The sequence below is a fragment of the Bos javanicus genome, chromosome 19 (genome assembly GCF_032452875.1).
Source record: "Bos javanicus breed banteng chromosome 19, ARS-OSU_banteng_1.0, whole genome shotgun sequence".
NCBI classification, from domain to species: domain Eukaryota; kingdom Metazoa; phylum Chordata; class Mammalia; order Artiodactyla; family Bovidae; genus Bos; species Bos javanicus.
In genome coordinates this window covers 54,952,110-54,979,062 of record NC_083886.1, presented here as the reverse complement: position 1 = coordinate 54,979,062, position 26,953 = coordinate 54,952,110, and the positions used below count along the sequence as shown (strand labels likewise).

Here is a 26,953-nt window from a genome sequence, read left to right as displayed (position 1 = left end):
CTCCATTCCAATCCCTAAGTATGCAACTGGTAGATAAAGCCCCATCCAGTGTAGGGTCTCTGTGGCTACTGAGGCTTCTGGGTCAGGGGTACAGCTGGGAAAAAGGCAACCGATCAGACACCCTATTCCCCGCCGCCTCCCTCCCCCACCACTGCCAGCCCCAAAGGAGTCTGTAGGGCTGTGTCACTGAGAAGCATTTCCCCTTTCTTTTCTCCTCTTTCCTCTTTCTTCCTCTTGCCCCAACCCCCTTCTCTCCCTCTCTGCCACTTTCTAATATTAAATTTACAAGAATGTTACCAAGTGATGTCCTATGAAACGACGTTGCTTTGAAAAGACGGAAAGATTTTCGTTAGACCTCTCCGTGAACGTCTCAGCCACTGGCTAAGCAACCAATGATGTATCTTTTGAAATTGCGCCCGTCTGACCTTGGATGCCCCTCAAAGTCCAGTGTTTATTCGACTAAAACATCTGAAGCGCTTAAATGTACCTGGCACTTCCATCTGCGCTCGCGGTACATGAAAACAGCCTCAGCTCCAGGACACACCTCTGGGCTAACGCTGGCCAGACCCACATACCGCGCCCTACACGGGTTCTTATTTTCGTGCTAAGGATTCTTTCCGAATAGGACTTAGTTTTTAAAGGCAAGATTGGGAGTAAGTAGGATTTCTGCAGAGGAACTCGCGCCAAAAGCACAGGAGGATGACTGATGGCCCATTTTAAAGAGGCTATGGGTTTCTGAGCAGATGACGCAAATACAATCGCACAGGCTTGGGTACTACCAGTTCCGGGAGAACGCCCAGTTATCAGTGATGTATTTACCATGGGTGGGACTCTCACTTTTAACATATTTTCTGAAACTCCAGCAAGCGTTTCCTGGCTTCTTTAAGAAACTGCTTGTGCAACTTGTTTTGCTCTAGAATCTGCTGTTGAATGTCACGGATCATCTGACTGTGCCTGTCATCGTCGACGATGGCAGCTGAGGGGGAAGTGGGGCTGCGGTCATACCCGCCTTCCTTCTCTGGGTCTGGAGGGGAGTCAGGCTTCGGATGAACCAGACGAGCTTGCCTCTGTCCCCTCCTGCCGTCTTTCAGCTCCGTCTGGAGGTCGGCCTCCAAGCTCACCTTGTGGTGTTCGATCTGCTCGAGCAGGTCCAGCTGCTTTATGCTTCTTTGCTCCACCTGCATCTTCTGCTTCTGCATTGCTGCCATCAAGCCAACCCTGTCTGCCTGTTCTTGCGGGTGAAGCTGAAGGGAGCCCTGCACCAGCGCATCCAGTTGGGCCGGTTCCCATCCGGATCCAGGGCTGCAGAAGAGCCAGTCCTTTTCATCCAGAGAGGTTCCTGCCCCAGGAGACCAAAGTGTACTGTCGCTCTTAACCACGCCCTTGGCCATCCTATGGTATTTCTGGTTCTCGAGCTTGCTTAGAAACTTTTGCAAGCTGGTTCTGGACGGCGTCAGGTGGGCTTCCATCCCCACTGGATTCGTGGGCTCCCCGGCAGACACCACATGAATCTCTGCATCTCCTTCCACCTTCTCTCTCTGGCTCTCCCTTCTCCGTGCTTGCGTCTCCTCCTTGAAGTTCTGGTCTTCCCCAGGGCTCTGCTCCACCCCGGGCTTGAGATCCAGCTGCGAGGTCAGGTGTTTTTTCAGCTTCCTGTTGGTATCAAACAACTCTTCGAAGGCAAATTCCAGCTCTCTCTGCCACTTGCTCTTGTTCCCGAGCTTCGCGGGCGGCGAGGCCCCCCTTCTGTGGGTCGAGCCGACTGGACACAGCTGTTCCAGGTGGTCGGCTTTGCCTTCGGGGCTCTGATCCAGACAGTTGTTTTTCGGGCCTTGACGACGAGCTGGCCGCTTCCCCAGCTGCCTCCTGCCCTCCCTGGCTGTGTCACTCTCCTGTTCCTCCAGGCGCTTGATCCCCTCCGGGGCAGCCAAGAGCTTCTCCACATTTGTCCCATGACGGCAGCCCCCGCCGGTCTTCGTGGAAGGCGCTCGTTTTCCTTTGCTCCTCTCCGGGGGGCTCAGGGAAGGGGGACATGGGCCTGTGGCTCTGGAGGCCCCCTGCCTCTCTCGGTCCACTGCTCTCCTCCGGGACGTGGCGCACCAGGGTTGCCGTCGGGCCAGCTCCTCCCTGCGTCCCTTCTCCTCCCGCGCGGCCACTCTGTGCTTCCCCTTGGCCCTGGGCAACCTGGCTGCTCCCCGCTGGGCCGAGCCCTCTGAGTCGGGTTCATGGTCCTCGGCCCGTTCGCCCCCCGAGCCCAACAGATGCGCTAAGTACAGCCGCCCCAGGCCTCGAATTTGCTGGTCCAGGGCCTCCGGCCACTCTGCCTTCAGCTCCTCGACCAAGCGCTGGAGCAGCTGTGTCTTCCGCTGCTGGGGGTCCTTCTGTCTTCTCTGCGGGGCCAGGGCTCCCTTCTCTCGGACCTGGAGCAATCTGTCCGAAAGGTTCTGCCTCGAGAACCAGGCTTCCTTGTCGGGACTGGGGCTCTGTCGAGCAGCTCTCTCCGAGCTTCTTCGCATGTCAGGGACTTGTACAGACACAGCTTTGGAGAGAAGGTGGTAGGAACCGAGAGAGTGGAGGTTCAAGGGCACCAGGGGCCGAGAGGCCACAGCTGCCACGGCTGTTCTGGGTCAAGCCCACCCGGAAGGAGGATGCACAGAGCTGCCCTGAGTGTTCCAAGGAAAGCGAGACCCTGGAGACAAGGCAAAGGGGGGACTCTGAGTGTGGCGGGCTGGGGGTGCCTAGGGGAGGTGACCCGTCCCTTCAGACTGTCCTCCAGACCCCCACCCGCAAGGGCCCGTTCTCAGCTCCCGATTTCTGTCTCACAAGCCTCCACACAAGACCTGCAGGGCAGCTATTCTCAGCAGAGGGTGGTTTTGCTTCAGAGGGGCACGTGTGGCCATTTCTGGAGACAGTTTTGGTTGCCACACCTGGAGGAGGGGGCAGTGCTACAGGCATCTAGTGGGTGGATGCAGGGCTGCTATGAAACAGCCCGTGATGCACAGGACGGCAGCCCTGCGACTAGCAGGGACCTGGCCCTCAATGTCCACAGTGCTGAGGTTAAGGCCCCACCTTAGGAGACGAGTTAGGGCTCGGGTCAGCGGGGTGTGTGCAAATGCCTGGCCCTCTGGAGGGAGCTACTTATAAATGAAAGGAGGAAGGAGTGTAGGAGGAACACACCCCGGCAAGAAAGGTGTGTGCGTGTGTGCGCGTGGGTGGGGGGAGGTGCACAGATGACTGCGGATCAAATGTTTGTACTAAAATTCAGTGCAAACAGAGGTTAAGCTGGTGGTATCTCTTTTTTCACATCTCTTTGGCATCAGGCAGGGACACGTGCTCCACCAGACCTTCCTAAAGAAGGACCTGCATTTATACCAGAAAAAAAGAGTATGGAGCCTGTGGCCACTCACAGCTGGTGTCCAAAAACGCCATTATTTGTGGGCTACATGAGCCGCCTCCTGGACGGCGGAGCCCACTTCAGCTGTGTAGGATTCCCTTCCCTTCTTTCATCTTAGGGTATGAGGGGTGGAGTCAGGCTGAGCAAATTTTAGCTCAAAGTAATGGTGGTCCCCAGAAATCCCACTGCATCAATTGGAACAACTAACGTGAACTGTGCGGGCTGCCCTCCACTTGTCTTTTTTCCAGTAACCCTGGAGGTAAGGAGTTATCGAGGGTGCAAGGGTGAATGAACCTGTGCACCCCTGGTTCACAGGTGGGGAAACTGAGGCAGGGAGCAACTGAGAAACTTGACCCAGATCACACAGCTGGCAAGTGGCAGCTGCTGCTCAGGTAGACATCTCGTCTTTGACCAATGGTCACATAGCCACCAGCTTTTGGTAACTGTGATCATGCAGTTAGACATGTGGAAACCTGGTTAATACCATATTCTACCAGTCTGCCAACCCCCATGATGAGCAAGAGGAGAGAGAAAGAGAAGGCTAGGGCGTTAAACACAATGGTTGATATTTTCAACCAAAGTGACACGGGTATCCACATACAAAAAAGATTAATTTAGACCCTGTCTTACCATACACAAAATTGTATATCATATACAAAAATTAATGCAAATGGATCATAGACCTTAATGTAAAGTCTAAAGCTACAATTAGAAGAAAGCAGAAGTGTAATTTCCTGACCTCAGACTAGGCACACATTCTTAGATATAACTCCAAGAGCAAAAACAATATAAGAAATTGATAAGTTTGGCATCATCAGTATTAAAAACCTTTGCACTTCAAAAGACATTGTTAATAGGTATAAACATAAGACACGGACTGGAAGTAAATACCTGCAAATCACACACTCAACAAAAGACCTGAATCAGTTGGTATAAACTACTCGTACACCCCAGTAAGAAGACAACAAACAATCCATTTAAAAATGGGCAAAAGGCTGAAATATACACATCACCAAAGAAGGTTTATGTATGGCTGATAAAAGCCCATAACAAGATGGTCAACATCAACCCTCATCAGGGAAATGCCAAATGAAGATACCACTTCACACCCACTAGGATGGCTACAATGAAAGAGACAGGCAATGACAAATGTTGGCGAGGGCCTGGGGACATCGGAACCCTCACAGGCTTCTGGTTCCTGGTGGGGATGCAAAATGCTGCAGCTGTTCTGAAAAAGTTTCGCAGTGTTATACAAAGGTAAATGTATGGGACTTCCCTGATGGTCCAGTGGTTAAGAATCTGCCTGCCAATGCAGGCGACACTGGTTTGATCCCTGGTCCAGGAAGATTCCACATGCCTCGGGATAAACTAAGCCCACGTGCCACAACTGAGAAGCCCCTGCAGTAAGAAGTCCAAGCACTGCAACTGGAGGGTAGCCCCTGCTCACTGCAACTAGAGAAAGCCCATGCCAAGCAATGAAGACCCAGTGCAGCCGTAAGTAAAAGGTAAAAGTAGATCTACCTAAGTACACACCCAAGGAAAAGGAAATCATGTCCCTACACGAAGAAGGGCAGCACAGAAACTGAGTAACTGTCCCAGCTCACAGGGACGAGCTGGGTTTGAATCTGAGTCCCAAACGTCAGAGACAGCTTTTCCTACCCTTAGGAATGGCCACAGGCTTCCCTGGTGGCTCAGACGGCAAAGAATCCGCCTGCAATGAGGGAGCCCTTAGTTTGATCCCTGGCTTGGGAAGATCCCCTGGAGGAGGGCATGGTAACCCACCCAGTATTCTTGTCTGTAGAATCTCCATGGACAGAGGAGCCTGTCCAGCTACAGTCCATGGGGCTGCAAAGAGTCAGACATGACCGAGTAACTGAGCACAGCACAGGAATGCCCATAGGGGTGTCCAAACAGATGAGGAGAGAGACAGAGCTGTGAAGGTTTCTTTGTCCATCTTGGAAGACAGCTGGAGAGAACAGCGTAAATTGCACTGCTAACGGGTGACGATCAGCATAACCTGGACGAGCGTCTCCCACTCTGGAGGGCCCCCACCCACTCAATCACCCCGTTACAGCCCAAGCCAGGGCGGCTGGGGCAGGCGCCCCAGTGCAGGCCAGTTGATTTTCCTAGAGACATGCAAATGGATGAAAACCTATAACATCTGGATGGTGACCTTGGGGAAAAAGCCCAGAAATTAGTCAGCTCCCTTGTTCAGGAACTGAAAACCCTAGAGCAACTGGCAGATGCACCTGGGCCCTCTGCCCATGTCCCCAGCTCCCTGAGGCCCTCATCTCCAAGCCCTGCCCTGCTCACTGACCAGACCAGAATGCTCTGGGCGTCCAGTTCTCCCTTGGGTCTTCTGCTCCTGCTCCCCCAGAGGGGGACGAGCTGGGCTGTGACCGCCACCCTCAACCCCTCAGGAAGCCACAGCCCCGTCCTTACAGAAGGCCTGCTCAGCACGGCCGCCGTGAGGAACACTGGGCCCATTCTCCTCTCATCCTCTGCCGTCCCTGGTGCGCAGAGCCAGCCCTCGGTGGTCACCTGGGCAGCGGCTCAGATGACTCTTCAGCCAAGGCAGACCCCCTCCCAGGCCACCGGGAAGTGCCCAGGCCCACAGCAGCCCTCCTGCCTTCTAACCCCTCAACGGAGCCTCCAGGGCAACCCCAGTCCAACGAGGAGGAATAGTGACCACAAGGGAGGCGGTGAGGCTCTGATGCCAGGCAGGCTGGATCGAAGGGTCTCACCTGAGCCTCCTAACCAGGCTTTTGTCACCTCCCCCATCTCCACGCCACCCCTGCCCTCCTCCCCGGCACTGTGGTTACAGCCACTGTTCTGACTCAGCCAGCTGTGTCCCTTCAGTATCTGCAACCAGCTCCCTGGTCCGCAGAGCAAGTCTCCAAGCAGGATGTGAGGTCACCTGCATCAAGGTCGCCCGAGCTACTGGCTAAAATGCAGATTCTGGGGCCCTGCCTCAGACTGATGATCCCACCCCAGCCTCAGTGGGAAGGGGGCCCAGGAATGTGCTCGGTTAACCATCTCCCAGAGTCAGTTGGTCGATCCCTGATCTGCAGGCTTGGGAACATTCCGGCAGTTCATGATCTTGCCCCCTTCTCCACAGCCAGCCAGGCTCCGAGCCATCCCAAACGCCCCCCACGCAGGTCCAGTGCCTTCACCGTGCTCAATCCCGTCCTTCTTCCTCGAACAGAACCCCTCCTCATGCCACCCACCCACCTTTCCCAGACCTGGTCTGGTTCCTCCTCCCTGACAAGGTGGCCCCTGATTTACGCAGCAACGAGAAAAATGCTCCGGCTTTTCTCCCAAGGCTCATAGACTCAACGCCCAGGTGACATGGTTTAGCACATTTTCTTTGAAACATTTAAAAATAGAAATAAAAGGGCCCCCAATTACTGGCATGGCCAGAGAGAACCTTTCCATGTAATTAAAGCTCTTTCACGCGTAAAGTTAAACATTTCTCTGTCTCCTGAGTGTACAGAAGAGATATAACTTGACCTTTTTAGAACTCTGGATTACCTTTAGAACTACAATATAGAAAATCCCTCAAGGGCTTTGAAGATATATAGGACCCCTCAAAAAACATTTCTGAATATTCTGAATATTCATTGGAAGGACTGTTACTGAAGCTGAAGCTCCAATACTTTGGTCACCTGATGCAAAGAACTGACTCACTGGAAAAGACCCAGATGCTGGGAAAGATTGAAAGCAAAAGGAGAAGGAGGCAACAGAGTATGAGATAGTTAGATAACATCACTGACTCAATGGACATGAATTTGAGCAAACTCGGGGAGATAGTGGAGGACAGAGGAGCCTGGCAGGCTGTAGTCCATGGGGCTGGATACTACTTGGGAACAGAACAACATCAAAAACCATACATATATGACACAATTCCTCTGAACGAAATAACCCCAGAATATAATTTCAGTCGCCTTTTCACAGCTTCCTCCATAGTTGTAACTTTCTGGGAGGTCTGACGGCGTCTTAGCCCCCTTTTCTCATACAGCTTCTAAACTGCTCTGGACTGACTGGGACTCACACAAAGAAGTGTCTTAAAACTGTGTCTAAAGCCAGAAGACTGAACAGAGTCTGGGGCTCTGATGGGCTCTCCATGAGTCAAGTGCACAAGCGTCTGAGTCCAAGTCCATTGTCGCCGAATGGGACATCCCCACACACAATAACCCACAAGGAGACGGAACACCAGCCATGCTGCTGGGATGCAAGGCTTCAGCTCAGATTTTGCACAGGTTTGAACACCTGGTCAGATCTAACAAGGCCAAGTGTCCTGGGAACCCATTGACAACCCACATGTGGGTCTCCACGTCCAACCCTGCATGTGCCAAGTGGGAGACCATAGTTTCTAAAGAAGCAAAGCAGGAAACGAGAGGGTCTGAGCCAGCTAGGAGCTCAGAGTCGGCAGAGACCTGTGGCCACCAAAACAGCCAACGTGATCTTTACCTGTTCTGCTACAAGTGCCAAAGACAAGCAGGATAATGATCCAGCCCAGCCCCGTGAAATAGGTACTTGGAAGAATATCCACACCATTCCCACCCCACAGGATGCGTGAGGATCCAAACAAAATAGTCCGGAAGTTTCAAAATCAAAATATAATTACTGAAATGTTTAGGAATTCACCTAATAGAAAATATACAGCAGGGTTTCCCTGGTGGCTCAATGGTGGAGAATCTGCCTGCCAATGCAGGAGACACAGGTTCAATCCCTGGTCTGGGAGGGTCCCACATGCTGCAGAGCAACTGGGCCCACGTGCCACAACTGCTGCGCCTGTGCTCTAGAGCCCGGTAACCTCTACCGAGCCCACGTGCTGCAACTGCTGAAGCCCAAATGCCTAGAGCCTGTGCTCCGCAACAAGAAAGCCACCGCAATGAGAAATCCACGCACCGAGAAGAAGCTTGTGCACTGCAGCTAGAGAAAAGCCCTCAGCAACGAAGACCCAGAGCAGCCTAAATAAATAAATAAAACAATATATAAAAAATATATGAATACTAAATAAGAACGACACATTTACTAGATAGGGAGAAAACCTGAGTAAGGGAGAGGCTGTCTCTTCCCAGATAGGGTTCAGAAAGACAGAGAATGCTTACGGATGAGGAGGGCCTCAAAGTTGGAGAATGAAAAAAATAGACAAAAACAGGTCATAGGAAGGAAAGCCCTATGGAACCAAGAATGTTTGGAGGGATGCTTGCAGGTGGTAGAAAAGTCTAGAACAGTATACTCTGGTGGTTCAGAGTATTGAGCAGTTGTGTGACCTAGGGCATGTTTCTTAACCCTAGGTGCCTCAGTGTGTTCACCTGTAAGATGGGGACGATAATAGCAACAGCCATCTGGGCAGATGCTCATCACTATCAGAAACACCCACAAGTTTGGCGAGCTGTTTAGAAAAGAGGGTGGTACTTACTGTGCGTGTCTCCAGATGCCTGGACCAGACCACTGAGAACACATTACAGGGAGGCAGAAATTGGCCAAGATGGAAAGCAGCACTTTCTACAGGGCTGTCTTGAAATCATTGGGCTGACTTGATAGGTAGTGAGACACCCATCACTGGAAACATCCAAGTCAAGCCGGGATAAAACACACATCAGAAACATCTTTAAACTCCATTTCTCTGAGTTCTAGCCTCTAAAAGCACACTTCGTGACACCCCGGGTGCTGCCCAGAGTTTCCATCTTTTGCTCACTTCCCTGCCCAGAAGTTTCTGTCTTTGCTCACTTCCCAACTCTCCCTCAGTTAAGTGGTGGTTCCTAAAGCCGGCTGGGTGTTAGGCCAGCTGTATCAGAATCACCTGGCAAGGAGGTGATCGTGGACAGAGACCATGAGTCCTGGCCAGGCCCCACCACAGGTTTCTCCTGGTGTGCTGTTTGTAAACCTGGATGTTTAACCATCTCCCTGATGCACATTCAGGACCAGGACAGTTCTAGAAAGCTGAGATGGCCAGGCAGCCAACCTCTTAGGAGAACAAGCCAAGGTCATTGTGTCTGTTACCTTCCCAACCAGCTTCATTAAGAGAGTCATAAGGCATAGACTCTTCCAAAATTACGGGAGACACCAGGCTAGCTGCGTGGGGGGTTGCTTATGGCTGATCCAGCTAAATGTCACTTGATAATGTCAATCGCTTTCCCTCTGACCTTATGACTGTGGCTACCCCGCCTAGGTCAGGGGTCCCCCACGCCAACAACTGTTCTTGTTGTATAATGACCTATCCCCGCCCCCGGCAAACCACCACATTCATTCCCAACCCTGTCCCACTAGCTTCCACTGTCCATCCTCCCCAGTCGAACTGTAGATGCAGAGCCCCGTGGTGCAAGGACTTTCAGTTAGCCTCTGGACATGCGGCCTGGACATCCTTATTGGCCCACTTCCTAGGGCCCCCTTCAGAGGCTCACCAAACCACTGGCCACAGAGAGAACACCGCCCCCACAATGGATAAGGTGCCGGACCCAAGAACCTCGGCCCTGGGTGGTCTGCATAGGGTTTCCGGGGCCCACTGACCAAAGTTGGCTGGAATCGCAGCTCCCCACCTTCGCCAGCAGCCCAGTACCCGCCCTAGCTGGTGAACTCTGGCAGCCGCTGCCATGGAAACGACAGAGCTGCTGTGCTGTGACATCAGAGCAGGGGTGAAGTCAGGGACAGTGATGGGCCAGCCAGAGGGTGAGCATGTGTCAGCACACCGGTTGTGGGTCCACTGATCACAGAAGACTTGGCTTAAACAGCTGGGGCGATGAGCAGCATGCGTGCGTGCTAAGTCACTTCTGTTGTGTCTGACTCGTTTTGCAACCCTATATGGAATGTAGCCTGCCAGGCTCCTCTGTCCATGGGATTCTCCAGGCAAGAATACTGGAGAGGGTTGCCACTTCCTTCTCCAGGGGATCGTCCCAAACTAGGGATTGAACCCATGTCTATTATGTCTACCTGCACTGGCAGGCGGGTTTTTTGCCAACAGTGCCACCTGGGAAGTGCCCGGTAACAAGCAGAGGGATGGCAATGGGCAGAGGGATGGCAGAGGGGCACCATGAAGATGCCTGTTGAGAGCGCGCTTGCATGCTTTCGATGTTTAAAGACGGCCTGGCAGGGAGAAAACCCTTCCTGTTCCAGCTTGACAGCATGGTCACAGTGGTCCTCGTCAGGGCGTCTCTCTTCTGAGCTGTGGCACCTCAAGGTCAGGGTTCCCTGACAACGCTGGCCACCCCTCCTCCCACAGGGAGGGTGTCTGGTCCCACTCAGGTTGGGGGCGTTTGCCCCTCCAGGATCCACTGCTGAGCCGAGCTGACTGGAGGTGGGAGGATGGAATGCTGGCCTGGGGCCCCCACTGAGCACCCAAATTAAGAAATCATACAAGCCTGACCTCACGGCTAGGACTAAGGGCACTCACCACAAATATGACAATTGAGAAATTTAGTTTGGAGGACGTGATATTGGTCCCGAGATGTTATGGCAACCGATCTCAGGGTTTGGTTTCTTGACAAAGTCAATAGCAGGAACTTGGAATCTTGGAGGCAGAGCAGATCCAAGGACGAAACTCTTTTGTGTGGGGCTGGAAGGGCTCTGGAGAGGTCATCTGGTCCCTGACCTGGCACGTGGTGGGAGGACTTCTGCCTCTGAACCCCTCAACCACAACCCACCCCACCCACTTTCTGGGTCCCTCTTCCAGGCCCCCTAGATACAAAAATCTTATGTCTATTTCTCCTTCCCCAGAGCATACTCAGCGCCCAGTCTCTTAGCCTCTTCTCAGCAAGGTCATGGATACTCACCTTTAGCATGGGACAAGTTTGGAGTGGGGTCAGGGGGAGGGCAGATAATACGACTAAAACCTACAGCCTGTGGGGCCTTTGATGGCATTCCAGAATGTCCCAGCACAGCCACCACTGGCATCCTCTTCCAGATGATCCTGCATTGAAGGCATTTCTCCCAAGCCCAGGCTCTCCAGCTTAGTGATTCCGAGAACATGGTTCCCACCCTCTGGATGATCCTGCTCTGCTCAGTGGGCCCTTCTTCATGGGGCCCATCACTGAAAGTGGACCAAACCAGCTTTAAAAGTCTGGGCCCCATCCCACTGTTGCCCACAATCAGACCCATCCTTCAGCAAACTCTTTTAAAAACAACACATGTCATTCAAGTTCAACACAGAAAAATTAGAAAACCATATTTCAGAAGCAAGTCTAATTCCTCCTCCTTTATCTGAACATTTTACAATTCAGTAAGAAGTCCTTGAGGAGGACTCCAGAGTTTAAGACTCCATGCTTCTATTGCAGGGGGCGCAAGTTCTATCCCTGGTAGGGAACTAAGATCCCACATGCTGCTCAGCTTGGCCAAAAAAAAAAAAAAATCTGCAACCTTTGGTCCTGCAGAGCATCTGCGGCTATGATGTATCTAACACTGAGATAAACAAGATGGAGGTGAGCACCCTTGTGATGAGATGCTAGCACACATCCTTTATTATTTTCTGCAGAAAAATTTCTAGATTTAGAGTTGCTTGCCCAAAGGGGAGACTTCTTTTCTCCCTTTCTTTTTCTTATAGTTGACTTACAATATTGTGCTAGTTTCTGGTATACAGAAAAGTGATTATACATATATTCTTTTTTATATTCTTTTCCATTATGATTTACTACAGAATGTTGAATATATCCCTGTGCTCTACAATAGGACTTTGCTTTATATATAGTGGTTTATATAACCTATCCGTCCACCCACTTTCCCCTTTGGCATCCATGTTTGCATTCTACGTCTGTGAGTCTGTTTCTGCTTTGTAAATAAGTTCATTTGTATCATATTTTAGACTTCACATATAAATGACATCCTATGATATTTGTCTCTTTTTGACTTACTTCACTTAGTATGATAATCTCTAGGGCTATCCGTGTTGCTGCAAATGGCATTATTTCATTCTTTTTTTACGGCTGAGTAGTACCCCATTGTATAAACAAACCACATCTTTATCCATTCATCTGTTGGACATTTAGGTTGCTTTCATGTCCTGACTATTGCAAATAGTGCTGCTCTGAACACTGGGGTGCATGTATCTTTACAAACCAGCTTTCTCCAGATACAAGCCCAGGAATGAGATTGCTGGATCATATGGCAACTCCACTTTTAGGTTTTTAAGGAACCTTGACAGTGTTGTCCATACAGATTGAACCAATTTACATTCAAGGGGAGACTTAAAGTTGTAGACCGGCACTGTCAAAATGTCCTTCAAACTTCTAAACTGCTCAGGTTAAGATAAAACACACCCACCTAGAGTCAGCCCTTCCAAGGACAACACGCTTCTTGGCCACGTGGAACAGAGCAATGGAAAGGCCGTAGCTGTGACGTCCAACCTGTTTCCAGAGACTTGAGCCAGGTTCTGGCTCATTAGAGTCCTGGCACCGAGTCGACCACGAGACCTTGGGTGAGTCATCGACTGTTCCCCATCCAGACAAGGAGGACACCTGCCTGACCTACCACCTTCCTCCTGAGTCCTTGTCAACAGGAAGAGACAAAGTCCTTTTGCACCAAAAAAGGGACTTCTGATTGGAGACTATTTGCCGGTCGCTTTTCCCTGCTTTCCAGAATTGGCGCATAAGAAATAAACACCTCCTTAAATGTGTTCCTTTGTTCCCTAGTGTCAGTCCCCCAGGCATGTCTGATTCTTTGCGGCCCCATGGACTGTAGCCCGCCAGGCTCCTCTGTCCGTGGGATTCTCCAGGCAACAATACTGGAGCGGGGAGCCCATTTCCTTCTCCAGATCTTTCCAACTCAGGGATCAAACCCAGGTCTCCTGCATTGCAGACAGATTCTCTACCATCTGAGCCACCAGGGAAGCCCCCTCCTGGAGCCAATGGGCCTGAGAGGCCAAGACGTCACAACAGAGAATCAGAGACCGTGCTCATCACAACAGAGAATCAGCTGTGCTCATCACTTCTCCGCTCCAATGCCTCTCTTCCCGAGATACCTGGTTTCTGTCTGGGCAGAGCCTAGCGGGGCCATTTCTCGCAGGGGCTTCTGAGGGTTAAAGGGTAAATGCTGGAGGGGCTGCGGAGAAAAGTCCCCAGGAGAGAACTGTGTTTGCCCTCAAAGCCGTCCTGTCACAGGGTCAACAGTCCTTCTGAAAAGGGACGCTTCCCTGGGAGTGGAAAAATCCACACAGACCTGAAGTCTATGAGTGATCCCCAGTCTTTTCTCCTAGATACATGGAACACTGTCTAATATTTATTTATATTTATTTATTTGGCTGCGCTGGGTCTCAGTTGCAGCATTCAAACTCTTGGTTGTGATATGCGGGGATCTAGTTCCCTGACCAAGGACTGAACCCTGGTCCCTGCCCTGGGAGACTCCATGTTCCCTGGTGGTCCAGTGGCCACCAAGGAAGTCCCTGGAGCGCTGCTGACAGCCTCCTGGACTCCAGCGCCTGGGGCACTCACTTCACTGTGTGTGTGCAAACGCTCTAGACTTGGGGCCCTGTAGGATCATTCCTACGCATCTCCGTGTCTAATGCATCCCTGGCATCCTCCCCTCCCGGTCCTTGTTCTTCACTACCTCATGTGTCACGTGACCCCATGTGAGGTCACAGTGGTCTGCACAGTGAATTCTCAACTACCCTCATATCACGTGCCTGCACTAAAAACCCATCCAGGGGCCCTGAATTCTTGATCTGGATCAAACGAAGGGCAGCAGAAGTGAGCTGAGCCGAAGAGAAAAACCAGGCTGAGTTTCCCATGTTGTACCGTCCCTGGGATTCTCCAGGCAAGAACACTGGAGTGGGTTGCCATTTCCTTCTCCATGTAAGAACAGTCAATCCTAAAGGAAATCAACCCTGAATATTCATTGGAAGGACTGATGCTGAAGCTCCAATACTTTGGCCACCTGATGCAAAGAGCCGACTCATTAGGAAAGGCCCTGATGCTGGGAAAGGTTGAAGACAGGAGGAGAAGGGGACGACAGAGGATGAGATGGTTGGATGGCATCACCAATTCAATAGACATGGGTTTGAGCAAGGTCTGGGAGATGGTGAAGGACAGGGAAGCCTGGCGTGCTGCAGTCCATGGGGTCGCAAAGAGTCAGACACGACTGAGTGACTGAACAACAAGGAAGAGCCAAAAAAAAAACCAGAGGGGGCCAGGAATGTCAGAGGAGGTTTATTTCTTTTTTTATGCACATGACTTTCTTCTTGAGGAGCTCTGGGGACAGAGGCCCACAAGGTTTCACAGAAGCATTATCCAGGATCTCAGAAATCTAGATGGAGTGGGCGGGGTTGACATTTATTGAGTCCCTCCCATGCTTTCGCACACTTTACTCATTCATCAGAAATTCACTCACCATCTGCTGTGGCCCAGCCCTGAGGAGTTTCTTTTTTCAAAAAATATTTTTTAAATTTATCTGGCTGCGCTAGGTCTTAGTCTCAACATGTGAACTCAGTTGCAGCATGTGGGATCTAGTTCCCTGACCAGGGACTGAACCCGGGCCCCCTGCATTGGGAGCACACAGTCTTAGCCACTGGAGCACCAGGGAAGTCCCCGAGACATTTAATTCTGCTTTTACAGAAGAAACTGAGGCTCATAGAGGCACAGAGTCAGGACTCAGAACCAGCTCTAGTAGGCTCCAAAGACCCAGGCTTTTCCTCTGATATTTTGTACTTCATCTTTTTTTCTCTAAAATGTCAGTCCACTTCCCCATCCTGTCCTTGGTTAAGAATCAGCTGTTGAAGTCCTTCCTAACTAGAGCCTTTGACTGTCATCAGTCAGTCAAAGCAAAGCCTGATGCAGAGCCTGAGTGCTGAGCCAAGTCGTGAAGATGACCTGACCCTACAGGGTCTCCAGGAAGCCCAACCAAGACCTCCAGACCACAGATGAGAAAGGGCCAAGTGAAGACTCATCCCAATCCAGGCTCTGTCCCCGGGAACTCTCCACCCTAGAATGTCTCACAGCAGGAGGGTTACAGCCTTGAAACTCATCTCTCCCTCTCTTGGGCTCACAGGTTCAAGATTCACTGCATCTTTAGGGTCAGTTCAGAGAATGATACCCCAAGGCATCAATCTTTCTGGAAAGCAAGGAGCAGGCCACCAGGTGAGAGGTGAGTCGGCCCCAGGAATTTCACACCCAGGGGTGAGGGAAAGTTTTCATAAAGGGCAAGATGGTAATTCACGTAGCTCTGTTGCAACCACTCAAGGCTGCCATTTTTCCAGCCGGTAAGCAGCTGCAGACTTTGTATTAGGAATGGGTGTGGGTGCATTCCAGTAAAACCGTATTTACCGTAATAGGGGATCAGAGGTGGGTGGCGGGGGGTAGTGGGGGTACTGTTTGCCAAGTCCTGAAAGGCTACATTCTATGCATCCTGTTGCAGGGCACGGCTTTGCTGCTGCAGCACCAGGTGGAAACATACTACCTGAGTCTCATCGGAAATATCAGACTGAACCCAGCACAGGGGTCCTTGGGATGCTGTAAAATCAGATAGTGGTGAAGCTGCACAACTCTGTGACTGCGCTAAAAAAACCACTGAATTGCACTTTATTTAATTTATAAATTAATTAATAACTTATAAAGGAGAACTGAAATTTATTTATTTTGGTCATGTTGCACGGCATACCAGGATCTTAGTTCCCCTGACCAGGGATCAAACCCCTGTGCCGCCCTACGGTGCAAATGCAGTCTTAACCACGGGAACGCCAGGGAAGTCCCTCCCTGAACTGCCCGCTTTAAATGGGTGAACAGTAGAATCATACCTCAACAAAGCAGATAAAAAGCACACGTCTTTGAGGCAGAAAAACGGTAACAGTTCTTTTCATGAAGCAATAAACCCTTCCCGAATCTGCTTCTCCGAGGAATAAGGCAAAAGGGAGGCAGCCCTGGACGTGAGCCCCACCCTCTAGGTTCAGGGCTTTCACGGCCTCGCTCGTAGCCTTCTCTTCCGCCTCTCCCATCCTGAAGACACCCCTACCCCAGTCTCCTTGTTGCCTTTTCACTTTAAAATAACTATACGACGAACACATGTTAATCACAGAAAATTTAGAAAACACAGATAAGCAAAACGAAATAAAAATTACCCTTGATCTCACCCACTGCCTAGAATTTTGACAGACGTCCTTCTAGACTTTTCTCTACATGTATAAGCATAATTAAAAAAAAAAACAATAGACTAGAGATAAATACAGAATCAGTAAACTACATTAAAAAAGCCAGGGAATTTTCACCATAAAACCCAGGACAGTGGTTATCTAAGGAAAAGGAGGTCCCCTTTTCCTTAGGGACCAGGAAGAATTAAGAGAGTTTTTAGGGTGGCAGGGTCTTGTTTTTCTTAACCTGAGTATTTGCTTGATAACTTTGTTAACAGTGTACAGGTATGCACTGTGCATTTAAAAATTATATTAGACAGGGTTTGAAACGCGAAAGCATACAGATGTAACTGGGCTTTTAAATTTAATGCACTCTGAACATTTTTCTAGGTCATAATCATGAATCTATAATACTGTTTAAAATGACTGCTTAATATTCTGCTATCAGGATAGAGCTTAATTTAATTTAGCTCATCTCCAGTTGATGGGGAAATCTCCCGAACAAGGTCAGCTCTCAAGAGTTCTCCTTCATGGTCCTCCATCCTTCATGCTCCACAGAGACCACCCCCTCCAAGCCAAGGTGGACCGAAATGGTCGCCTTCAGCTTCCCCCGTACGCCTCGTCTCATTTTAAAACCCTGTCTTCTTACTCTGCTATTTGATAGTCATGTGACCCGAGCAAAAGAATCAGCTGGTGCCTCAATCTGATCATCTGTAAAATAGGGATAATTATAAATTAGGTGAATTAACAGGAAGACTGTGTGAACACGGTTCCGAGCCCTTAGCGCCGATGGTGACAGCTGCTGTTACCGTCGTCAGTCACTTTTCCGTCACAAACCTATCGCCGTTTCCCTCCCAGTTTCCTGGCTGCCCTCCCGGAGGCACCAGAGCCCAGCTTGTGCGTCTCTGCACCCCCCACACCTGTGTGAGAGCCACGGCCCGCTCTCGGGGTGGGGGGAGGATTACACACCCAGCACAACATCGAGCACAAAAAGAGCTAATACCCCAACAACCCCGACAGCCGCCATGGGCACCGTCCCAGGCACTGCACCTCTGCCCTAGGAGGTAGGAAGGGATCATCGCTTCTTCAGAAATGGAGAAACCGAGGCACAGGGCACCTGCCCAAGTCTCACCCCTGGACCGAGGCGTGGGCTGCAGAGCGGCCATCCTGACCACGCTGCTCCGAACCCACGTGCCCCAACCCCCTTCTCTGCCTCTTCCCTCCAAGCCCCTCACTCATTCCCATGATCTGCTGGAGCTACAGCTGGAGACCCCTCTGTCTCTCTTTCCCAGCAGAACTCGGCAGGGAATGCACCCCTGCTGACCACCTGACCACATTAGGGGCTGCCTGGCCCCAGCCCTGAGGCCAGACCCCAGAGGCGGCCCCCTACGCACCCCGCCCCTCCAGCCTGTCACCCTCCCTCCTGCCTGAGTTCGTCCCCCATCAGGTACCTGCTCTGCTCACTTGGGTGACTAGAAGCCCCTTAGCCCGGCTCTCCTGCCTGCAGCTTCCTTCTTCCTCCCCTGCCATGTCTAACAGCTCTCACGAGGACAGCAAAGACCCTCACCCTGGTCCTCACTGCTGGGGCTCAAGGCTGCCCACCCTTTGGTTCCAGAGCCCCTAATCCCCCCACAGGCCATAAGAACGCCTTCTAAGGCAGTGGCCAACCTTTTAGAGGTCACATACCCCTTTGAGAATCTGGTGGAAGCCACAAAAACGGGCACGCACACACTCAGCTGAGCTGACTGCTTCAGGGCTCAAGGCTGTCCTGCCGGCCCATCTCTGGACACACATCCACACCCCCCGGGTTCAAAGGATGCAAAGGATCAGTCGTGTCCAACTCTGCGACCCATGGATTGTAGCCTGCCAAGCTCCTCCGTCCATGGGATTTTCCAGACAAGAATACTGGAGCGGGTTGCCATTTCCTCCTCCAGGGAATCTTCCCGACCTAGGGATCGAATCCAAGTCTCGTGTGCTTCCTGCATTGCAGGCGGATTCTTTACCACACTGCAGCATCTGGGAAGCTCCCTGCCCCCCGGGTTAGGACCCTTCTTTAGAGGTAACATCTCAATTTGATTTTAAACTTTTAAAAAAATTTTATTATATTTTAAAATTTGTTATGGCTGATCTGCAGGCCATGTAGGATCTTAGTTCCCCAACCAGGGTTCAAACCCATGCAATGGAAACTAGGAGTCTTAACTACTGGACCACCAGGGAAGCCCCTCAATTTGATTTTTACAGCAAACCCTTACCCAGTCCACCCTGCTGGGGTCTCCAGAAGCTTAACCCAGGAGGCTAACTGCACACAGCTGACCCCAACTTTATCAGCTACAAAATGGTATTCCCCTGGGTCTCTATCACTTTTCCACTGGAGCTGCACATCCATGCAGTGATGGTGGCACCGAAGGCTCCAGGATTCCAGGCAGACCAGGCCTCGGGGGCCCGGGACTGTGGGCCCCGGGCTGGGGGAAGCCAGCTTCATTCCTGCCCTTTCTGAGATGCTGGTGCCCCTGACCATCTCTCAAGCTGGAAGTCCTCCCCAGCCTCACTTCCCTTGACTGCCTTTCCTCCCAGCATCCCAGGGCATCTGGCATGCCCCTCCTGCACCCTGACACCCTGTGGTCTCATGGTCTACGGACCCTGTAGCAGCCAGACAGAAACCTAGCCAATCACTCTCAAAATCTACCCGCTCGTTTTAAAACTAGGCACAAGTGCCGCTGTCAGTCCGCACACCAAGTATCTGTGAGGTTCTCTTCTCAAATCCAAGTTGCCTTGGTTCCCACTTTGGAAACGAATGCTCTGTGCAAACTTTGGCGGGCATCAGAATCCCCTGTGAGATACCAATGCCCAAGCCCCGGGTCCCCAGGGTCCCATGTGTGTCTGTGTGTGCACTCAGTCGTGTCTGATTCTTTTACAATGGACTGTAGCCTGCCGGGGTCCTCTGTCTATGGAACTTTCCAGGCAAGAATACTGGAGTGAGTTGCCATTTCCTTCTCTAAGGGATCTACCTGACCCAGGGATGGAACCCGTGTCTCCAGCATCGGCAGGCGGATTCTTTACCACTGAGCCACCTGGAAAGCCCCAGTATGGGACGCTAATTCAGACATCTGCCTTTTGGCAAACTCCCTGAGCGATGCCCACTGTCGCCACAGGTGCACAACATCAATGCCTCTCCTCGGGTCCTTCGAGATGGAATGCAAACTCCACATGATAAACCAGATGTCTAGTCTCATTCGTCCTCTTGGGCCCTGCTGCCCAAGAGCCTGCTATGTACCCAGACTCTCACCTTTCCCAAGTAGCCTGTCTGTTTACTTTGACACCATGAAATGGCACTTAACCATGCCTAGTCCACGGAGAAGGCAATGGTACCCCACTCCAGTATGCCTGCCTGAAGATCCCATGGACGGAGGAGCCTGGTAGGCTGCAGTCCATGAGGTTGCTAAGAGGTGGACACGACTGAGCGACTTCACTTTCACTTTTCACTTTCATGCACTGGAGAAGGAAATGGCAACCCACTCGTGTTCTTGCCTGGAGAATCCCAGGGATGGGGGAGCCTGGTGGGAGGCCATCCATGGGGTCGCCAGAGTCGGACACGACTGAAGCGACTTAGCAGCAGCATGCCTAGTCCATGTTCCCCTAGCTCCATCCTCCACTTTAGGGTTCTTTATGCTTCCAACCTTGGCTTCCTAAGTCTGCCCTTCTCTTTTCAGAAAGTCCGTCCTAGCCACAAGACCATTTGATCTTGGCTCCGGGTGTGTGTGTGCATATACGCAGGGTGGAGGCATGTCCAGGACAGGGGAGAAGAATCAGTGGCATTTACACTCCTACCCCCGGTCTGCCTTCTCTTTATCTCCTTTCGTGTATTTTTTTTTGCTTTATTGAGATATAACTGACATATAGCACTGTATAAATTTAAGGTGTACAGCATTCATAATCATTTGACTTACATATACCATGAAATTAACACCCATCATCTCATATAAATACACAATAAAAGAAAACCAATTTTTTTTTCCTGTGATGAGAACTCTTAGGATTTGCCCTCATAACAACTTTCTTATCTATCAGCCAGCCGTCTTAACTACAGGCATCACGTTGTACATTACATCCTTAGTACTTGTTTTTTATTTTTTAAACTTTTTATTTTACATTGGTGTATGGTTGATTAACAATGCTGTGATGGTTTCGGGTGTATAGCAAAGTGGTTCAGTTAATATACACACTTTTTAGTTTTTCTGCCTTTTTTTTTTTGCCTATCATCTAGACTGCCCGGGGTCCTCCAAGCGTATCTCTTAGCTGCTTTGGGAGCCAAGAGCTTCATCTGCTCCCACAGCCCCTTGGGCATTGATCACTGGCTCTGCATCAGGATGAGGAGGGCTGCATGCCCCCATCCAAGCCTGGGACTCATCTACACCCACACATATGGCAACTCAACAGAGATGGCAAAGAGTGGGATCCCAGCCCATCTGCAGCTCAAGGACTAGCATCCAAGACCACTGATTGCAGAGGACACGGCAGTCCCCAAGCTGCAAGCTGGCACCATGCCCTCAGATCAGAGAGGGAAGAATATGTATGGTAGGAGAGCGCCCTCCCAGCCACGTGCCACACCCACAGCACAGCCTCTAAGCCCTGCACACATCTCTTCCCACTTCCCAACCCAGGTTCTAGTCAACCCCCTGGAGAATACATCCGTCCAAGGACACTGTCCAGGACCAGGAACTCAAGTGCCCCACCCCTGCCCCGGTACCCTCCTCCTCCTCCCATCAGAACTTGGAATCTCTCTTCAGAACCCCAAATGCTTTTCATCTTGTGACCCAGTTACTCTGTTCATTATTTGCCCGAAGCACATGGAGTCGGGTTTACTTTAAACCATCCCCTGGCAGTCGGTTGGGGTAGGGGGGGTCTACAGGGCTTCAGTGCCCCTTGATCCACACAGTCTTACACCCACTTCCACCCTGCCTGGAGCCGGAGTCCTGGCATTCCCTCCCGAGGGCAGGGAAAATGCCTTGCATCTCCCTGCCATCCCCTGGGGTGGAGTGGGTCACTCTGTAACTGCTTGTTGAAACACGAGCAAGCCCGATAGGCAAACTGGGATTATAAAACACAGCTGATTGTACACTTTGCAAACGGACTTGCCAACAGTGTCTTTAAAGAGCACCCACCCACACCCCCACTGCACTCAAGGTCTCACTCTGCTCACAGGAAGTTCTGCCTTGCTTTCCCCCAGCACGTGTCTGGAGAGGGCACTGCCCTTTCTGAGTGCCTGCTGTGTATTTCCCCGAGAGCCCACTACCTGGAACCCATCGGCGTGTGCCCCAGGCCAGCCCATTTGCCCTGGCAACCAGCATGTGGTCTTGGCTGCAGGCCCTGCCCCACTTGGTGCTAGAGACCATTGGAGGGTCTGCAGATAGCAGTGACTGGAGATGGGAGTGTTCTGAGAAAGATGGACTGGAGGCGCTCTTCTGGAAGACAGTGGCCCTGGGCACCACTACCCGGGCCAGGGTGGGTGGGGACTGGTGGAGATTTTACCCTCTGGGTCCAGGGAGCTCCTGGATTTACCTGTGACTCCAGAAACCAGCCGGAGCAGCCCAGGTCTGCCAAGTCACTCAGCTGGCTTAAGGAACTCCATGCTCCTTCACAGTGGCACTGCCCAAAGAACAAGCCCAATGCTGGTTTCCAGCCAGATTCCTGGAGCCATGCAGGCCTGCAGGAGATGGCGAAGGACTCATCCATTAGATGAGATAGGGCCAGGCCAGCAGCACTTTGGAGCAGGGCTCTGAGACCCAAAAGGCTTCTGGCTCATTCCCACTTTCCTGGAAAGGTCAGGGAGCAGGGCCTCCCAGGAGGAGCCCCGGTCACCCCTTCCCACCCCTTCCACCTCAATTGCACAACCTCATAACAAACTGTGCTAACCCCAGTTCCAATCCCACAGGCTGCAAGAGCTAAGGAGATGCCATCCCCCACCCTTCCCCCAGTAATCTCTACACAGGCAGACAGAAACATGACTGTTGCTTAAGCCAACTGCCTCTTGCTGACCCCAAGCCATTTACTAAGCCTGCATCCAGCCAACAATGAAAGGAGCTGGGATGCTGCATTGAAGACCAGTCTTTAGGTAACCCCAGTGTGCAACAGGCCATCACCCTTCCCGGACCCCTGACCCACTTCCTTGGTGGCAGTCACCTGTAGAGCTTGACAACTACAAAAGCCAAGGTCTGAGCCAGATTTTGTGTCTGCAAAGAGCTCCAGACCCCAGGCAATTCTGCTGTCAGTCAGAGTAGGAAATCATCATCAAGGAAGTCATGAACTTGTACCATGTAAAGTGGAGGTGGAAAGACAAGATTTCCTCCACAGCCACCCAGGTCTGACACCCTGGGCTGTCTCTGCGACATGTCCCCAGTTGAGTGAGCACAGAAGGGCTGCCCGAGCAACAAGACTGGGCAGCATTCCCCCCAAATTCGCGTCCACCCAGAAGCTGTGAATGTGACCTTATTTGGAAATAAGAGTCTTCGCAGATGTGATCAAACGAAGATGAGGTCAGTGGACTAGGGTGGGCCCTGAATCCAGTGACTGGTATCCTAGTAAGAGGAGAGAACACACACACACAGAGAAGGCGGCCACCTGAAGACAGAGCAGAGATGGGAGTGATGTGTCTACAAACCAAGGGACATCAAAGACTGCTTGGAGCTACCAGGAGAGGGGCCTGGCACAGATTTTCTCTCTGGGCTTTCAGAAGGAACCTGCAGGGCCAACAGCTTCATTTTGGACGTGACGCCCCTAAGCTGTGAGAGGTCAGTTTATGCTGTCTTAAGCCCCCCGTTTGTGGTCACTTGTTACAGTAACCATGGGGACCAAAAACACTGGGCTCTGCAGCAGGACCCTGGCATCAGAACGCCCTGTGGAACCTCTGGGCTGGGCTGAGGTGAAGTTTTGGCTCTATGATGACTCTGATGCAATGATTGAGACACAAATGCCAGGAGATGCAGGTGGAAGAGAGGGCAACCTACAAAGCAAGAAGGAGCCTTGAGGCATATGGACACTCCTGGACCCTGAAGGACCTGTGCTGCCCTTGATCCAAATCTAAAGCAGAAAACAGCCCCAGCGCTGCCTCAGCTGATGCTGGGCAAGGAGGGGAGTGGCTGGCTGGACATCCTCTCTGTGCAGCTGAGGAGTGTGAGGTGGTCCCAAGCCCAACCCCTTCCTGCTCCTAGAATCTTCTAATTCATGGATTCCTTCCAGGCCTGGGCCTGATCCTGTCCCAGAAACACAGCTTCTCTTTCTGCAAGGGGCCTGGACAGGTCTGGACTCCCAGGGGACACCCCTTGGAGGGCCAATCCTGGCTCCCACACTGGCACGAGCCTCTCCTCCCCATGCCAATCTTCCTGAGCAGTGAAGCCAAATTGGTGAGCTTCCCGCAGTTGGGGTGCTGTAGGGAACCACTCTGGGAGCACATGCCGGGCCCCAAGTGCAGGCTGGCGTGAGCTATGTGACTCGCACAGGTAGGATCACCTTAAGACTTCCTGGAGCAGGTGGTGGTGGCAGCTCCAAGGGCCACTTGGGGTGTGGCCAGGAGTCGTGGGGAGATCAGAGCACTATGGCTGACAAGGGGAGAAACCCAGAGACCCCGACTTTGAGCCTGCACAGGTGAGGGCAGCCCAGCCTCCCCACCCCTGGCAACAGGCTGCGGGGCTGGCTGAGACTTAGAAGCAGAAAATAAACCTGTGTGGAAGTGAGAGGGAGCCACAGAGACCCACCTGCTGTACATCTGTCGTCTTGGTGAAACCTGTCCCAGGAAAACCAGGGCAGTGGAGGCCCGCAAGTGACAGAACTAGATGGAAACCTCCAAGGTCAGCTGGTTCTCCCCATTCTGCGGTGCTCTCTCTCCCCACTCTGCCTCCTGCCCCTATGTGGCTCAGAATAACTGGGCTCTCTTTCCCTTGCCAGCTCTCGTATTTGGGGGACAAGGAATCTGGAGGGGAAAGGATATGTGCTGAGGACTCTGGGCAGCCAGACAACCCTACCTGCCATCTCCAGTCACCAAAGCTTGTGTGGATGTCCAGAAAAAGCGGTCCCCACTCAAGGACCATCCTGCCTGTCCCTGCAGAGGTGTGCCTCCTGGGCAGAGCAGGGAAGGAGCCGGCCCTGGGGCTGGGCCCATCTTTCCGGCTGCCCCACTGAGCCCGTGGGGAACCTGCCCAAGGGAGGGACGCTTCCATCCAGCCCCAGCCGGATCTGGTGAACCCCACATGGGGTTGCTGGCAGAGGCCCAGGCGGAGTAGCTCTTCCCCACCCAGCTCCAAGCCCAAAGGAGCCCAAGTCCCATCTCACCTGTGAAAGTTTCTTCCTGGGGTCCCCCGTCCTTCAACCCACCGAGGTCAAGAGGGCCCCTACCCCCGCGCTGTGGCCCCCACTCTCCCCGCCCCCCCTCGCTGGCATCCCGGGGCCCTCCGCCTGCCAAAACCCAATCCGTTCCCTGGCTCCCTTTCTGGGGCTGGAAATGCAGCGGAATTTCGGTGGAATTTTGAGGTTGAGAAGCATCTCGGCAGAGAGGAAAAGAAAGGGAGAGAGGGAATGGGGAAAAAGAAAGTACGATTTTGGTGTCAACTTGCAGGATTCTAGAAAGCACCAAGGCCCCCGGGAGGCGGGCGCTGGGTCCCTCTGCAGGATGCGGGCGGGCGGGGCGCTGGCGAAATCTCGAGGTCCCGCGCGCCCCGCGGGGGCGGTGGGCGCCCGGCCGGGGCGGGGTCGCCGTCCTTACCTATGTCTGCATTGCAAAACGCCTGTTGCGGGTGCACCGGGGAGCAGCTGCAGGCGTCGGCCCGGGGGAGCAGCGTCCCCAGCAGCAGGAGGCAGAACGCGAGCGGCAGGCTGCGGGCCGCGGCGCCCATGGCGGGCGGAGGGGCGGGGGTCGCGGACTCGGGCTAGCCGCCGCCGCCTGGGCTCGGGGCGCTCCCCTCTCGCGCCGGGGCCGCGCTGGTCTGGACGGCACTCCGCGGGCGCGCTCTCCTCTCCGGCCCTCACTCGCCACACAAACTTTCTTGGCTCTAGGTCGCGGGGTGCAGCGAGGAGGGCGCGGGGCGCGGCTGGCGGCGCGGAAGCGAGAGCTGGCTGGGGGGCGGCGAGCGAGCGAGTGCGCGCGCCGCGGACCTGGTCCCGAGTGCTCCACTGCCTTCTATGGATGTGTGCGCTGCGGGTGCGGGCCGAGCCGGCCTTTTATTGCGCTCAGAGGCGGTTTGGCTCCGCCCCCCGGTGGCGGGCGGCCAATGCCGGCTCCGGGAGCTCTCGGCCGCCTCCCTCCCAGCGCGCCTCCCGCGCCTCCCGGCCCTCCCCCAAGTCCGGCTTTTGTTGTGCCCAGCCTGGCACGGCCCGGGCTCCCAGCTGCGCACCTGGCTTCCCACCGCTCGGGGCCGCACCCCTGCAGCCTCCCAGATCGCCAGAGGTTGGGGGAGGGAGGACACTGCAGGCAGACAGCGCCCAGTGGACCCTGACTCAGCACTCGGGACTCGCAGTCCACCTCTCCAGGGCACCAGGCGACCCACCCGTCACCCCTTCCCCTTCAGCTTGGCGCGGGAGGTGTACACTGCCTGATTCCCTTCCACCCCTGGGATCCCTGCGATTCTGGCCAGGGATTGAGGAAAAGGATGTGCCACTTTGGAGCACGGATCGGATCGTTCTCTGCCGCCCCTCTCCCTTCCCCCTGTGGCTGGGTGGACTCCTGAAACTTACTGAGAACACCTTTTTCAATTAGAGGCCTTAGAATTTTAAGTACGCTTGGCCAGTAGAGTCAGGGGGCGCGGGGGTGGGGGGGAGTTTGGCGGGGCGGGGGGATGTGGGTACTATGAACAACACAGGATTTCATATAAACTGGCCGTCATTTTGACCAGCCGGCAAGAGTGAGGAGCTGGCCCAGAAGAAAAGAAGGTTGGATGAAGGTGTTTTCTGGGCTCTCCTCCCTTAGCCCACAAATGTGGAAGCTGAAATACTTTATCCAAAACAGTTCTGTGTTCCAGGAAAGGCAGAGGGTCTTAGAGGTGTGGATGGCATGGAAAATGTGACCCCCGGGGATCTCTGTCTGTCTCTGAGCCTCCTCTGTGGTGGGCACTGTTACACGTAGGGCCTCATTCTTGTCATCTAGCCCAGGAGTTGTAAACTGAGAAAATGACACAAACAATCATTGTCCACTCCACTATGTGATGCTGACTTAAGATATGAAACGGGAAAATACTGAAAGAAATTTTTAAAATGGCTGCCTTCTGTTTATGCATGCTTTTGAGCCAGTAGATGGGCACCCCCAGAGTAAATTGATTGGAGATTCGTTCCCTGCGGACTGAAAACCAAGAGGAGAACAGCAGGATAATTAAGAGAGGAGGCTGGGCTCTGCTGTGTCATTCTCATTCTGGAGGTCAGGAGATCTCCCAACCACATAGGCACAGAAAGGTTTGTTGGAGGTCAAAGCGGAGTGATGCTAACCTAATGCCAGGCTACCCATAGGTTTTCCTGGTAGAATC

General features: G+C 52.7%; 2 protein-coding genes across 3 annotated transcripts in view; both read right to left on the bottom strand.

Annotated features, from left to right (window-relative positions):
• TIMP2 (TIMP metallopeptidase inhibitor 2) overlaps positions 1-25,636 on the bottom strand; it is a 54,301-nt gene extending 28,665 nt beyond the window's left edge. The window contains exon 1 of the mRNA XM_061389860.1: positions 25,204-25,636. Coding sequence (XP_061245844.1) covers positions 25,204-25,333 — 130 coding nt within the window. The 5' untranslated portion in view covers positions 25,334-25,636. The remainder of the gene's footprint in view (positions 1-25,203) is intronic.
• On the bottom strand, positions 777-9,997 carry CEP295NL (CEP295 N-terminal like). 2 transcript variants are annotated; one of them, XM_061389853.1, is made up of 3 exons: positions 9,943-9,997; positions 8,823-8,965; positions 777-2,689 (listed from the first exon to the last, which is right to left on the bottom strand). In XM_061389853.1, the coding sequence occupies exon 3, from the start codon at positions 2,514-2,516 to the stop codon at positions 840-842; it is 1,677 nt and encodes a 558-aa protein (XP_061245837.1). In that variant the 5' UTR covers positions 2,517-2,689; positions 8,823-8,965; positions 9,943-9,997; the 3' UTR covers positions 777-839. The 2 variants fall into 2 exon arrangements, with proteins under 2 accessions (XP_061245837.1, XP_061245836.1); XM_061389852.1 differs by lacking the exon at positions 9,943-9,997 and having other exon boundaries at positions 8,823-9,907.
• Positions 25,637-26,953: the final 1,317 nt, after the last annotated feature.

What these genes read in the sequence shown, in the direction of transcription:
- CEP295NL (XM_061389853.1), bottom strand. Translation starts at nt 2,516, where the DNA reads ATGCGAAGAAGCTCGGAGAGAGCTGCTCGACAGAGCCCCAGTCCCGAC.